The 15,668-nt window shown below is 44.2% G+C and overlaps 1 protein-coding gene across 20 annotated transcripts in view; it reads right to left on the bottom strand.

Moving 5' to 3' along the window:
- FNBP1 (formin binding protein 1) overlaps positions 1-7,480 on the bottom strand; it is a 132,442-nt gene extending 124,962 nt beyond the window's left edge. For all 20 annotated transcript variants that reach the window (XM_086324523.1, XM_086324524.1, XM_086324528.1 and 17 more), the window contains exon 1: positions 7,258-7,480. In XM_086324523.1, the coding sequence (XP_086180649.1) occupies positions 7,258-7,281 (24 nt within the window). In that variant the 5' untranslated portion in view covers positions 7,282-7,480. The remainder of the gene's footprint in view (positions 1-7,257) is intronic.
- Positions 7,481-15,668: the final 8,188 nt, after the last annotated feature.

Here is a 15,668-nt window from a genome sequence, read left to right as displayed (position 1 = left end):
GTAGCTGCTGAACTGTTAACACACTAAAACCATAGCTTTAGTCTAAGAATTAATTCTTATTAAAAATTTCATTCCAGTTATTAGAATAGTGTGTTCTAAGTTTTAAAAAGAAACCATAATATAGTGAATGTGATATTACAGTTTCGAGGTGAACAAATCTTATAATTTGTGCAACAGGAAATTTTAAGTTTCATCTATTTTTTTGGTGGTGGTGGTGGTATGAATCCAGTTCTAGTATTAGGCAATTGAGGTTGTTAAGATTTACAGAAAGTTAGCACAGAGTCTTACAGATGAAGTTTATGAGTTAAAAGAATCAATATTAAAAAAATGTGTATATTCCCAACTAACTCTTTGACATAATAAACACATTTGGCCCTTTATTGACTTTTTGAATTCATTAACCAGACACATCACTAGGCTCAGGCCGTTAAGACTATATATTACTAAATCAGGAAACAAATATTTCATTACAAACACTAATTCCAGAAGACTTCACACCCACATTCCAAAATCTAATTAGATTAATTTCCTAGGGCATACATGTATTCTTGGTAGCTTGCAATTTTTAAGTGTCAAAATAAAGCTTTATTTTAAACTGTGGGCGGTGTTGATGAAACAAGTATGAGTAATACTTGCAGGAAACACAATATTAGCTTAGCGAGGAAGTGGGTGACACTTGAGCAGTCCTTCCAAGAGGCACTTTCCATGTCGCACCAATGTAAAGCAAGAGTTCTGATGTAGTCACACAGGAAGCACAGGCAAAACCGCTTACGGTAGTGAAGTACAGCTTTACCTACCAAAATGCAGGTTTAGGATGATATCTGAGTACAAGGTGAAAGCAACAAACTGATGGGTAAATGTCAAGCAGAAAATCACCAGATCTCCCCTGTTTTGTTTAATATCTACTAACCAGAGCGTTGGTGATGGACAGGGAGGCCTGGCATGCTGCGATTCATGGGGTCACCAAGAGTTGGACACGACTGAGCGACTAACTGAACTGAACTGACTGAACCAGAGAGACAAATATCATATTACTTATAAGTGGAATTTTTAAAAAATGACACAAAGGAACTTACTTACAAGACAGAAATAGACTGGGGCTTCCCTGACAGCCCAACGGCTAGGACTCGGCGCTTTCAATACTACGGCTCCAGATACACCCCTGGTCAGGGAACTAAGATTATGCATGCCTTGAGCAGTGTGGCAAAAAAAAAGAAAAACAGAAATAGATTCGGAGACATAGAGAACGACCCTACGGTGACCAAAGGAGAAGGGTGTTCAGTTGCTAAATCGTGTCTTGACTCTTTGTGACCCCGTGGACTACAGCACTCCAGGCTTCCCTGTCTTTCACTATCTCAAGGAGTTTGCTCAAACTCATGTCCATTGAGTCAGCAGAGGGATAAATTAGGAGTTTGAGATTAGCAGATACAAACTACTATATATAAAATAGATAAACAACAAGGACCTACTGTATGAACTACATTCAATATTGTGTAATAATCTATACTGGAAAAGAGACTGAAATATATATATATGACTGGATCACTTTGCTATACACCTGAAACATTATAAATCAACTATACTTCAGTTACAGAACATAAAGATAAAAAATAAATTAATATTTTTTAAAAATCTACTATCCAGAGAAGACTATGCAAACCCTGTTTTAATGGAAAGGTGGGGTTGACAGAACTACACTTGATTTTTTTTTTTTTTTTGGTCTGTCTTTTGAGGTGGTTTTGCTCACCCTAGTTCCAGGATTGATGTCTCCCAAGTCAGTCTTGCCGTGTTTATCCCAAACAGAAACCTCTGAAGGGTTAAAGAAGAAAAGAGCTGGAGGAGAGCTATGAACTGTTGTTAGTACTCTGCTCCATTGAGTGCTGGGCAGTGAGAAAAGCTAATAATTCTCCAAATCCTGCAACTAGTTAATTACGTCAATGTTAAAAAAAAGAATCAGTATTGTCTAGCTTGAAATTTTAACACACTATAAAGTGCTCTTTATGGGCTTCCCAGGAGGTGCAGTGATAAAGAATCTGCCTGCCAATGTAGGAGATTCAAGAGATGGGGGTTCCATCCCTGGGCTGGGAAGATCCCCTGGAGGTGGGAAGGGCAACCCACTTCAGTATCCTTGCCTGGAGAATCCCATGGACAGAGGAGCCTGGTGTACAGTCCATGGGGTCAGAAAGAGTTGGATAAGAATGAGTGACTTAGCACGCACAGGAGCGTGTCCACACATACACACACACACACACACACAGTGTTCTTATATAAACACACACATATGCATCAGGTATCAGCCGCACGAACAACAGAAAAGAGACAACTTTTCAAGCTCTACTTTAAAGGTAAAAAAAAATGTCTAGAGGGACTTCCCTGGAGGTCCAGGGGTTAAGACTCCGTGCTTCCGCAGGCCCTCCTCCAGGGGTGCTTGCCTGGAGAATCCCACGGACAGAGGAGCCTGGCAGGCTACAGTCCGTGGCATCGAAGAGACTCAACTTAGCATGCACACATGCTTCCGCACACAGGTCTCTGGGGTGGCCAAAAAACAAAAAAAGGTCTAGACTGTGTTTGTGTGGAAGGAGTATATGAGAAATCTCTGGACCTTCTGCTCATTTTCACTGTGAAACTAAAACTGCTCTAAAAAGTAGTCTATTGGGATTTCCCTGGTGGCCTAGTGTCTAAGACTCCAAGCTCCCAACGCAGAGGTCCCCAGTTCATCTCTGGTCAGGGAATTAGATCCCAAATGCTGCAATTAAGAGTGCAAGCCACGACTAAGACCTGGCGCAGCCAAATAAATAAGCAAATAAATATATATTAAAAAATTTTTTAATAGTCTACTTTTTACAAAAAGGTGCCTAGAATTTTTTTTTTTTAATCTTTACACTGCCAAAGCAAAGAAAGGCATTAAAACTACCCTGCCATTACTTTAAAACAGCAAATGTTGGGACTTCCCTGGTGGTCCAGAGGTTAAGACTTCACACTCCCAATGCAGGGGCCCGGGTTCGACTCCTGGTCAGGGAACTAGATCCTGCATGCCGCAACTGAGATCCAGCACAGCCAAATAAAAAATAAGTAAATATTAAAAAAAAAAACAAAAAACAGCAAATATTAAAACAAGAGGGAAAAAAAAGGATTCATTCATTTATTCAATAGGTTATTTCTTGAACTACTACTGTGAGGCAGGTATTGTTCCTGATCCAGTTGGTCGACAACTTTCACTGCTGCCTCTTAAAAGTGAACACCACAATCAATGTCACTATAGCCAACAAATTGTGGAAAGCATTATATGCCTGGCACTGTCCTAAAAACAATATGTTTAAAAGAAAATTAAGTACCATCAACACAGGTGGCTTAACATAGTAATATGTTAACCAATATGTATTAGTTGGGTCTCTGCTTTCTTGTTATTATTTTGGGCTATTCCATTTCTTATTAGCATCAAAAGAAAGAAAGATAGCAGAGAGAACAGTAGGAGATAAAAACAGATTATATCACTTAGTAATTTATTAGCCACAAAGAGTAGACCATTGTAAGGCAGGTTAAAATTTCCAATGGATTTATTTTTACTTCACATTAATGATCAAGCTTATAAAAAGTTGAGCTGACACTTCAATAATGCCTTACTTCTTTTTAATATGCAGATACAAAACCCCAAAAAATTCAAAAGAAATTCTTGCTTTGCCATTTCTCCAATGACCAGAGACAACTTGAACAAGTCAGTACAAACTAGATAGCCTCTTACCATGACCTTTTAAACACAGTCTTGAGTAAATGCATTTTGGTTAATCTTGGAAACAAATCTCTTTTTTGACTTTGAGGTTGCAGGCTAGAGTTAAACCCGATTTTACATGCTTTCACTGAAATAGGCAGATTCCCTTCGAAGTATATAAAGCGAAACCACAGGCTCCTGTCAGTCTTACACACAATAGCTATTCAATAAAAAAATTAAAAATTGACTAAAATGCAAATTAGGAAGAGATGTACAGAAATATTTTATTATATCCTAATTACTATATTTTTTAATTTTTAAATTAATTTTAATTTTTAAATTACTTTATTGGAGTATAGTTGATTTACAATATTGTTAGTGTCTGCTGTGCAGTAAAGTAAATCAGTCACACATACATAAGTTGATATATCCACTCTTTTTTACATTCTATTCCCATCTGCTCGATACTCTGTAATGACCCCATCACTTCAAATCATCCATTTTATACTTTGTTACGACCTACTGGTATAAAATAGAAAGCCCCAATTTTCACACAATCTAGTACAGTTATTACAAATCATGGGTTTTGAGTTCATTTTTATGATTGCATGAGACCTTCCTGACATTTCCTGATTTCTCACTATCAGGAATATCAAAATTTATGCCGATGAAGAGGTTAAAAGAAAAAAGAGAAGAGAACGGTTTTACTGTCTACAAAGCAGGATGTGGCTAAGAACAGAACTTTAATGTGAAGTGCACGTTAGAAACACATCCTTTTGAAAAGCCTATAGGGACGTTGACTTGCGTTCCTAAAACATGTGTAAAACCTGATGGCGTTTGTGAAGGTCTATGAAAGCTGCAAAGACCTGTCGCAAAGAACTCATGGCCATCCAAACCAGAGCTCCATCTCTCTCCATCTAGAAGCATCGTTCTGCCAAGTTAGGCTTGAGTGCCCCGTCATTATCTCATTACCCCTGTGCAAAATTCCACAGCCACCATTCAAGGAAAACCCTCAATCAGGGCTCTGCCAGGCCGCCCCATGCACCACACCACAGTCTCTCACCACCAGAGAACTGGAGGTTCGTTTTTCAGAATTCTTCATTTTTTAATCTCACATTTTTCTTCTTTTTGTTTTTTTAAATTTTCTTTTTTAATCTCAAATTTTAATGAAATGAGGCAACTGAAAACAGACATTTTGGTGCCCTTATGCTTCTTGGAATTTAAACTCAGATTTTGCACTTCTCTTAGTACAAATTACAAGTTCCATTCTTTTCCCTCTATTAACCTCTAAACCACTCAAGGGCAAAGGGCGATACTCTAGTAGAATGCCGTTTTCTTTTTTTTAACTCTTCATGGACAGGTGCTTCCTAGAGACAACAGATAACTGTTCTTTCTCGTAAACCTTAACAAGTGAGAAAAAATTTCAAGTAGTTTACACACCCTCTCCCTTAAAAATCTTTTCCAGTTATTTTCACTGTAGGAAATTTCAGTCCTAGAGAGTAGAAAACCTGGTACCACGAGCCTTCCTGTACCCATTACCCAGGTCAGCAGTGACCGGCTCTGGCGCAATTTCATTTCATTCCCATTCCCATCCACTATCACCCCAAACTCTTTTGAAGCAAATCTAAGGTTTCTTTGTACTTGAATATATTCCATTTCCTACTGATTTTCAACAACTTGCCTTTGCCTTCCTTTCCACCCTCTACCTGCCAAAAGAAGTGTACAGAATAACGCAGGGGATTGAGGCTATTTTATCTGGTGTTTCCTCATAACTACTATCCCACCGCCCACCCCTTTCTGGATCACCTTCTATAACATTCACCAACATCACCATGAAATGGCCACCATGGTGTTCAATCCCTAAACTACAGCCTATTTCACTTGGAAATATATTGTATTCCCTCCTCCCAATAAACCCTTTCTCTTGTTTGAACAAGTGAAAATAAAAATTGTGCCAAAATTTCTATTCTGTTGATAAAAATTTATTCTGATTCGTTCCCCCTAGGGTAAAAAGAGGCAAAGGGAGTGCAGAAGGAATTGAAGAGGAAAGAAATCCAACACTTAAAATGGTAGACTCTGCCTAATTAGCTGTGTATGAATACTTACGACCATCTGCTACTTTAAGAATGAATATTTGCAAACATCAGTCGAAAATTTGAGATCCTTTTAGCTGGGGATGTTTACAAAATGAATTCTCATTTAAGGAAACTACTGCCTTCAGGATTTTGGTATCAATAACAGTAGCTGCTTCTGAGCCTAAGAAGTGGTTATGTAAAAACAATTAAAGGGAAAAAAAAATTAATTAAGGGAGGATGCGCTCTGTTTCTATAGCTGCTCTAACCTTTTATTTTGACGTGAGATTTCTTGGCCTCCACTCAGATAGCAACCACCACCCCACACTTTCTTCTCCACACCCTTTACAAATGGAATTCCGAAAGGAGGCACTTTCGAGTTCCTCTTGGGAAATGTCTCATCTTGAGGACGTCTCGGTGCAATAACTGAGATTTCATCTCCTTCTTCCTCTGCACTCCGCTCTGCCCATCGCTTGCCCAGAGATCTCCTTAGGAATCCAGAGGAAGCAAGGAATCCAGAGGAAAACAAGCCCCAGTCCACAAGCCACAGCCTCTCCTCCCCAGGACCGCCAGTGCACCGCCTTGGCATCCGGGTCCGGGGAGAGAGGAGCTTGCACACACCACGCCGCTTGTTTATCCATCCGCGCCCCGGGTTAAACATCCCGGCGGGGCGCTCCCTACCGCTTTTCAGACTCTTTCCTCCCAGCGGTTAAAAAATACAAAACTGACCCCGCTAATGCCTCTTCCCGCAGGCGGCAACGCAAGGCGTCCCTCTAACTCCTACTACTCTCCCCTCCAGGCCGAACGCCGCAATCCCATCAAATCCAAGATCTGAGTTGCCCCGGGAGAATCCCAAGCGCACCCCAAACCACCACAGGGCAAACGTCCTCGCCACTAGAGGGAAGACACCAGTTCTCACTCACCCCTGCACCCCCAAACCCAAGCCCTGGGATCCGGCCCCGCCAGGGCCGCCCCGCCCCCCGGGAGAGCGCCCGACACACCCGCACCTCCTTGGAGAGACAGCAGGGGACCGCGGGTCTGGGCGCCGAATACCTAACGCAGCCCTGAAAATCCCCGGCCTTCCACGCCCCCATTGAGTCGGCCCGCCGCGCTGAAGACACGGGGGTCCCGCCCGCGCCTCTGATCGGGAGGTGCGGGGACCCAGATCCGCGTGCCCCTCTCGGGCCGTGGAGGGGACCCACACCAGCGGCCCCTGCTCTGGCCGCCGGGGCGGGGGGCGCGGTTCACACCAGCCCCCCCTCACCTCGGAAGGGCGAATCTGGCGCGCACCTCCCGCTCAAGCCGAGGCCAACGAGAGGCACTCGGACCTGCGCCTCCCGCCAGGGCCGCCGAGACCCCCGACTGGCAAGCGATCTCGTCCACCGGGGGCAGCCCGGCCCGCGTCCCCCAGCCCAGGCGCACCAGGCACCGCTCCCCGACCTCCCTGCATCCTCGCGGGCCCGGCCCCTCACTCACCCAGAGCTCGATGCCCCAGCTCATGGTGCAGGGGGCGGGAAGGGGCGCGCCGCACGGCGGGGCGCGGCTCTCCGGTCCCCCTCCCCAGCGATCCCGTCTCCCCGGGAGATCCCCGCGATCGAGGAAAGTTCGTGCTCCGTGCGGCCGCCGCCTCCTCCGGCTCGCCGCTCCTCGCCTAGGGTCTCCGCGGCGGTCCTCTTCCCCGGTCGCTCCTCGGCAAAATGGCCCGAGGAAGCAGCAGCCGCGGTCTCCGCAGCGCCCGCCCGCCCCACACCCGAGAGCGAGGGGCGGGGGAGGGGAGGGGCGGGGCCTCGCGCCGGGGGCGGGGCCGGCCTGACAGCTCGCGCACGCGCGCGCCCCGCCCCCGGCCCAACCTCCCCCCGGGAGCCCCCCGCCCGCATGGCCCAGGGGTCCGGAAGGACTTGCAGAAAGCCGGGGGCCCTGGTGGGACCTGGAGCCGCCGGCCTCCCCGCTGCCGTTTGTTGTTGTTGTTGTTTTTTAAATTATTTATTAGCAGCCACACTCTCTGCTCTTAGGGACAAACCACTCGCCTCTGAACGGAGCCGGCCTCTGTTATTACGGGGGTTCTGCCGAGTAGCCTGAGGTTGCTCCCCTGCGCCGAGCGCCGCTTTGAATTTAAGGACCATGCTTTTCGTTGCTCAACCATCAGAGCTAGCTCGAGCGGGTCTTTTCCCCCACCGCCCGGGAAGCCTTGGAGGCCCGGGGGTCTTTCGCAGCCTTGCGCGGGTGGGCGTGGGGCCAGCTGCGGTGCTGTCTGCGTACTGCACACAGAAGGACTCGGAGGCCGAGAGCGACCTAGCAGAGTGGCTGGGGAAAGGAGTCCAGGGGCGCACAACCGGTGATTTCTAATCTCTGAAACCGGTGATTTCCGACTTGTTCGGCCAAGAAACTCTCAGACGTTGAAATCACGTTGCCGCGTAGTGGGTGAAAAAAGCAAAGGCTCTGGGTCCACAGATTCGCGTTTCTGGTTCCAGTCCCGCCAACCCGCACTCACTAGCTGGGTGGCCTAGGACAAGGCCTCCACCTCTGGAGAAGCTCAGAGCCTCCTCCCCCACCTCCCGCCAAAGGGAGGCAGTAACTACCCAGCTCAGCGAGAGGAGATGACCACCTGTTACCCGGCCAGTGGTTGGTAAATTGAGAACTAATTTTTAAGTAGATACGGACTCCTTTTTCCCTACACTCCCAGAGTATACACAAATAACATTCCAGGATTGTGTGTGTGTGTGTCGCTCAGTCGTGTCCCACTCTTTGCGACCCCATGGACTGTAGCCCACCAGGTTCCTTTGTCCGTGGAATTCTCCAGGCAAGAATACTGGAGTGGGTTGCCATTTCCTTCTCCGGGGGCTCTTCCCCACCCAGGGATCCATCAGGGTCTTCTGCATTGCAGGCGGATTCTTCACTGTCTGAGCCACCAGGGAAGCCCGATTCCAGGATTGGGACTGGAGAACTGTTTGGGTTCCCACTCCTTCCTCTGAATCACTAGGCCCTTTCTCCCCCAACTTTTCTTTCTTCCTCAGCTAATCCTACTGACTTTTCTGACTATCTGTGAACTCCTAAAATGGGCCCCATTTAAGAAGTATTTCAGCTGCCTGTCTCTCTAATCCCACTACACCCAGCTTCAACCAGCTTATCATTCTTCTCCAGGAGAGGGTGGAGCAAGGGTGGTGTCCTACTCCTGCAGATAAACCAAGTCTACTTCCTTTGTTGGACAGGACTACAATAAATTTAAACTGTCAAACCTGTTTTGGTCTATCTTTTTTCAGTAAGGAGTTCCTTCCACCAGTTTGTTGTTAGTGTGCGTTTTAAATATTTTGTTCTCAGTTACCCGGTCTGGAAACTCTATACTCCAATCCTGCTAGACCTGTAACCATCAGAACAGCCAGCCACTTACCTCCCAAGGTACATTCATTAACAGCTTGAGTGAGTTGGAGAGGTCAGAAACTCAATCAATACTGCACAGTTTAGTTTGCTATTTGGAAATGCTGAGTGAAATGCAGGTAATCTAACAGGACCCTGCCTCACAAATCACCTCAATTTCTTCCTGCCAAGATTTACTGTTTTTTCAAATACAGTGATCTAATCTCGACTGCCAGTGACTTGTGAAAAGATGCTAATTAGGAGGAAAAACAACCTGCAGCTCTAAAGAAGAGAAACGGGGGACAAAGAGCAAGAGATAGCAGAAAGAGAGAGAGACCCACATTAGAAGGAAACCTTTTAAGATGAGTAAGCAGGAAACAGTTATAGGAACCCATTAAAAGCCACGGCAGCAGTACTGTATGGAACTGGGTTAATTAGACCATACTGCAAATACCTTTAACTTCATTAAGTCTGGTGGTAACTGAAAAAAAGGGTTGAAGGTATCAGAATCTCCAAGAAATAAAAGGAAAAGTCACCACTGATTTTAAAGCAATGGAAACAAACAGGATTCAGCATAAAAAGAAATAAGCTAGCAAAGAAAAAAATTAAATACAGCACAGTATCTTTTAGGAGGAACTGAATCCATTTCAGTTTACCTTATAGTAAAAGGGAGTGAGTTTAAGAGAAGAACTTCTATTAACAAGTCACTGTGACTGACCTGCTTAGGAATCAGTTTTCACAAGAGGTGTTGTAAATCCTGTGGCTTCCCCACTGGCTCAGAAGTAAAGAATCCATCTGCCAATGCAGGAGATGGGGGTTTGATCCCTGGGTCAGGAAGATCCCCTGGAGGAGGAAATGTCAACCCATTCCAGTATTCTTGCCTGGAAAATCCCATGGACAGAGGAGCCTGGGGTGGCTACAGTCCATGGGCTGCAGGAGAGCCGGACATGATTTAATGCCTAAACAATTGTAAACCTCATTTATGTAAATACTGCAATGACCTCAGTTCAGTTCAGTTCAGTCCTGCAGTCCTGTCCAACTCCCTGCAACCCCATGGACTGCAGCATGCCAGGCCTCTCTGTCCATCACCAACTCCCAGAGTTTACTCAAACTCATGTCCATTGAGTCAGTGATGCCACCTAACCATCTCATCCTCTGTCGTCCCCTTCTCCTCCCACCTTCAATCTTTCCCAGCATCAGAGTCTTTTCCAATGAGTCAGGTCTTCGCATCAGGTGGCCAAAGTATTGGAGTTTCAGCTTCAGCATCAGTCCTTCCAATGAATATTCAGGACTGATTTCCTTCAGCATGGACTGGTTGGATCTCCTTGCTCTCCAAGGGACTCTAAATTACCTAGGGGATCGGTTTGGGCTATATACACCTGTTTTACCTTTTAGGAACATGTGGAGAATACTGATTTACAAAGATATGATCTTGGCAGGTGACTACATAAATTCCCACTGAATAATCTGATCACACAGATGTTATTAGCACTGAAATAAGGTATCTAGAAAATATAGACCCTGTATAGTTGCCATGGAGTTAGAGGTAAACAATTCTAATACAGTCTTTCAGCAACTCCAATGCTCTTGCTAGTATAAACATCTAATTCAGGGGCTTAGATGTAGAGATATCACTATCTAATCTATTTAAAAGGCTTCCTTTTCTTCAGTTACTAACTCATGTCCAGCTCTTTGTGATCCCATGGACTGCAGCATGCCAGGTTTCCCTGTCCTTGACCATCTCCCAGAGTATTATCAAACTCATGTCCATTGAGTCGATGATGCTATCTCACCCTCTGTTGCCCCTTTCTCCTCCTCCCTTGATCTTTCCCAGCATCAGGGTCTTTTCCAATGAGTTGGGAAAGTATTGGAGCTTCAGCATTAGTCCTTCCAATGAATGTTCAGGGTTGATTTCCTTTAGAATTGACTGGTTTGATCTCCTTGCTGTCCAAGGGACTTTCAAGATCTTCAGCACGACAGTCTAAAAGCATCAATTCTTTGGTGCTCAACCTTCTTTCTGGTCCAACTTTCACATCCGTACATGACTACTGGAAAAATCATAGCTTTGACTATATGGACCTTTGTCGGCAAAGTGATCGCTCTGCTCTTTAATACGTTAAGTGGTTTTGTAATTGTTCCATTGGGATCCTAGTGTTACACTACTCATTAGGTCTGTGGCCTTAGACAAGTTACTTAAACTCTCAGAACTTCACCTGAAACACAGACTTCCAAGGTTGTTGTGAGGCTGAAAGAAGGGAGCTGGCATGAACACAGAGTGGATAGCCCCACACAGAAACCTCTAGAGCTTTGGTTGAATTATTTCCCTTCTCTAGGCCTCAGTTTCCTCCTCCATAAAATGGACATAACGCTTTGCTCCAAAAGTTACTGCAAAGATGAAAAGAAAGAACACATGTAAAATGTTCTAAAATGTAGCACATGGGGGCACGAGTATCAGTTCCCTATTTTTCCTCTTATTTTTTGGAGGATTTTTACTTCCTCTATCAAGGAAAGCAATCCTTTAAGCACTCCTGATGTGGTAAAACAGATTGCTTGAACTACCATTGACTGGTTGTCTATCGCTGAAGTACTCTTCTTAATGAGATTCTCAGGATTTCTTTTTTTTCCTTTAAAGTAGGTTCCATCAGTTTCCAGCTTAAAATTCTCCATTTGTTTAGCATTCAAACTACTTACTAAGGACCCAAGAAAGCAGTGGAGTGGAAAAAGTTGGAGTGGGATAAAAGGAGAACTCTGTCATGAGTAGAATCTTAAGACTGCAACCAATTTTTGTACTCAATAATGGAATTCCCCTGATGGTCTATAAAGACGTGCATAATATCAGGAAAAACCAGCTGTCTGTGGCTGAGCAAGTTATGCACTGTGCCACCGAACTGAGGAGAAGCGGACTGGAAGTTCTTCTCCAACCTGCAGGATTCAAGATGTGTCCGGGGCTAGCTTTTCCAGGAAGATGACTCTGCAAGGAGAGTTGTGGGCATTCCCCAAGCCCCAAGAAATGACATTTCAAGTCAAAGAATGAAAGTGACATTTGACTTCTGAGTATATTGCCAAGCTCTAGTTTGACCTCTGGTTCCCTGTACTGTGTTTATACAGAATTTTGATCAGAAACGTCATCTCTTTTGATAAGAAAGACAAGAACAATCATGACTAGAGAATATTAACCCCATAATTACATTAAATATCTCTGGAAATTTCTAAACTGATGTCAAACATTATTAATCACACTAGATTCAAACTCCAAATTCTGCTACTAGTGGCAAACTTCAGTAGATCTTGCAATGTTAGAGGAAACAGAAAAATAAGACCCACTTGACGAAGAGGGTAAGGCTGAAAGTCAGGTTTAGGATATAGTCCTTCCAGCCCCTCAAGGCTTTTTCAGTCAGTACCTTAAAGTTTAATGCCCCTTTGAAAATGCGGCCAGGGAGAGGCAAACCTAACTTGCTCTGTTACTCAACAGGTCTGTTCCCAGTTACAGTATCATGATTATGCAAATAACCTGCTCTTGAAACTCTGAAATCATGTGCCTAAGTAAAATTGCCAAGATAGCATTTCCACAGAATTTGAGAAGTAACTATCTAAAAACCCTTTACTTTCAGTTCAATCCAGTTGCTCAGTCATGTCCAACTCTTTGCAACCCCATGGACTGCACGGCAGGACTCCCTCTCCACCAACTCCTGAAGTTTATTCAAACTCATGTCCATTGAGTCGGTGATACCATCCAAACATCTCATCCTCTGTCGTCTCCTTCTCCTCCCGCCTTCAATCTTTCCCAGCATCAGGGTCTTTTCAAATGAGTCAGTTCTTCGCATCAGGTGGCCAAAGTACTGGAGTTTCAATTTCAGCATCAGCACTTCCAATGAATATTCAAGACTGATTTCCTTTAGGATGGACTGGTGGGATCTCCTTGCTGTCCAAGGGACTCTCAAGAGTCTTCTCCAGCACCACAGTTCAAAAGCATCAGATCAGATCAGATCAGTCGCTCAGTTGTGTCTGACTCTTTGTGACCCCATGAATCACAGCATGCCAGGCCTCCCTGTCCAACACCAACTCCCAGAGTTCACTCAGACTCACATCCATCGAGTCAGTGATGCCATCCACCCATCTCATCCTCTGTAGTCCCCTTCTCCTCTTGCCCCCAATCCCTCCCAGCATCAGAGTCTTTTCCAGTAAGTCAACTCTTTGCATGAGATGGCCAAAGTACTGGAGTTTCAGCTTTAGCATCATTCCTTCCAAAGAAATCCCAGGGCTGATCTCCTTCAGAATGGACTGGTTGGCTCTCCTTGTAGTCCAAGGTAGGTGTTGCAAGAGGGCATCAGAGGGCAGACACACTGAAACCATACTCACAGAAAACTAGTCAATCTAATCACACTAGGACCACAGCCTTGTCTAACTCAATGAAACTAAGCCATGCCCGTGGGGCAACCCAAGATGGATGGGTCATGGTGGAGAGATCTGACAGAATGTGGTCCACTGGAGAAGGGAATGGCAAACCATTTCAGTATTCTTGCCTTGAGAACCCCATGAACAGTATGAAAAGGCAAAATGATAGGATACTGAAAGAGAAACTCCCCAGGTCAGTAGGTGCCCAATATGCTACTGGAGATCAGTGAGAAATAACTCCAGAAAGAATGAAGGGATGGAGCCAAAGCAAAAAGAATACCCAGCTGTGGATGTGACTGGTGATAGAAGCAAGGTCCGATGCTGTAAAGAGCAGTATTGCATAGGAATCTGGACTGTCAGGTCCATGAATCAAGGCAAATTGGAAGTGGTCAAACAAGAGATGGCAAGAGTGAATGTAGACATTCTAGGAATCAGCGAACTGAAATGGACTGGAATGGGTGAATTTAACTCAGATGACCATTATATCTACTACTGTGGGCAGGAATCCCTCAGAAGAAATGGAGTAGCCATCATGGTCAACAAAAGAGTCCGAAATGCAGTACTTGGATGCAGTCTCAAAAACGACAGAATGATCTCTGTTCATTTCCAAGGCAAACCATTCAATATCACAGTAATCCAAGTCTATGCCCCAACCAGTAATGCTGAAGAAGCTGAAGTTGAACGGTTCTATGAAGACCTACAAGACCTTTTAGAACGAACACCCAAAAAAGATGTCCTTTTCATTATAGGGGACTGGAATGCAAAAGTAGGAAGTCAAGAAACACCTGGAGTAACAGGCAAATTTGGCCTTGGAATACGGAATGAAGCAGGGCAAAGACTAATAGAGTTTTGCCAAGAAAATGCACTGGTCATAACAAACACCCTCTTCCAACAACACAAGAGAAGACTCTATACATGGACATCACCAGATGGTTCAAAAGCATACTTCACCTTTAAATCTTTGTAATTTGTGCTCCCTTTCTTTTGTTGCTCAGTTGCTAGGTTGCATCTGACTTCGACCCATGGACTGCAGCATGCCAGGCTTCTCTGTCCTTCACCAACTCTTGGAGTTTGCTCAAATCTCTCAGTTCCAAACTAATGACTGGCACAATATAGTTCTCAAATACCTGAAGAAGCCATTTCTCATAAACTTTTGGACAGATGTCACTGGTATGTGACCCTGTGGAAGTCACATAATAATTCCCAAGTGAAAAGCAGCAAGGTATAAAAACCCAGCTTTGAGCCCTTGTCAAACTGTTTTCCAGAGACTAAAAGACAAAGGTCTCCTATTTTATAAACTGGTTATTCTAATATAAAATTAAGATTATTCCTGATCAATCCATTTTTAGAAGCCTATTATTTTCAAATTCAAAACCAGAGATTCTCAAAAATGGTACCTCACTTTAAAAAGTATACAATAACACTCCAAAACATTGCAGATTCCCTTTAAAAATGAAGTGCGTGCGTGCTTAGTTGTATCTGACTCTTTGTGACCCCGTAGACTGTAGCCCGCCAGGCTCCTCTGTTCGTGGGATTCTCCAGGCAAGAATACTAGAGTGGGGTGCCATTTCCTCCTCCAGGGGATCTTCCCAACTCAGGGATCAAATCCCCATCTCCTGCACTGGCAGGTGGATTCTTTACCACAGAGCCAGCTAGGAAGCCTCCATAAAAAAAGGAAACTGCACTTAAAAATCCCCATTTCTTTTGACAACTAGTTTGATACTGACGTGAGGATCAGTTGACTGTCTGGTTTTTCTTTCCTCTTACCTAAAAGAAAGTATCAATTATTTTTTATTTCTTCCATGTTCTTTCATATTGCTGATTTTTTAAAATGCTTTCTGAACATTTCTCTTGAATTTCACTTCATAAGATACTGGCTACTCAGATTCTGGGATTTTATTTTTTGAAAATTTAAAAGAATTTAAAAAATAATAAAATTTGAATAAAAAGAATGCCATGTATGGTACAGTACAAGAAGCAGAGAGCCAGTTTTAAAGCACATGAGGTCCAGTCCTGGATGTTTGCCCAAAATTACCTAAATCCTTGTGTGATCCTGAGAAAATCATTTTTGAGTTCCTTGGATTTGTTTTCAAATCTATTAATAAGGTGAAAGGATTTGCTGATTTTCTAAGGACACT

The sequence above is a fragment of the Bos grunniens genome, chromosome 11, assembly GCF_055505025.1.
Source record: "Bos grunniens cultivar Pamir isolate PY7600 chromosome 11, Bosgru_T2T1.0, whole genome shotgun sequence".
Lineage (NCBI taxonomy): Eukaryota > Metazoa > Chordata > Mammalia > Artiodactyla > Bovidae > Bos > Bos grunniens.
The sequence above is the reverse complement of the archived record's forward strand: the minus strand, read 5'-3'. Positions and strand labels throughout refer to the sequence as shown.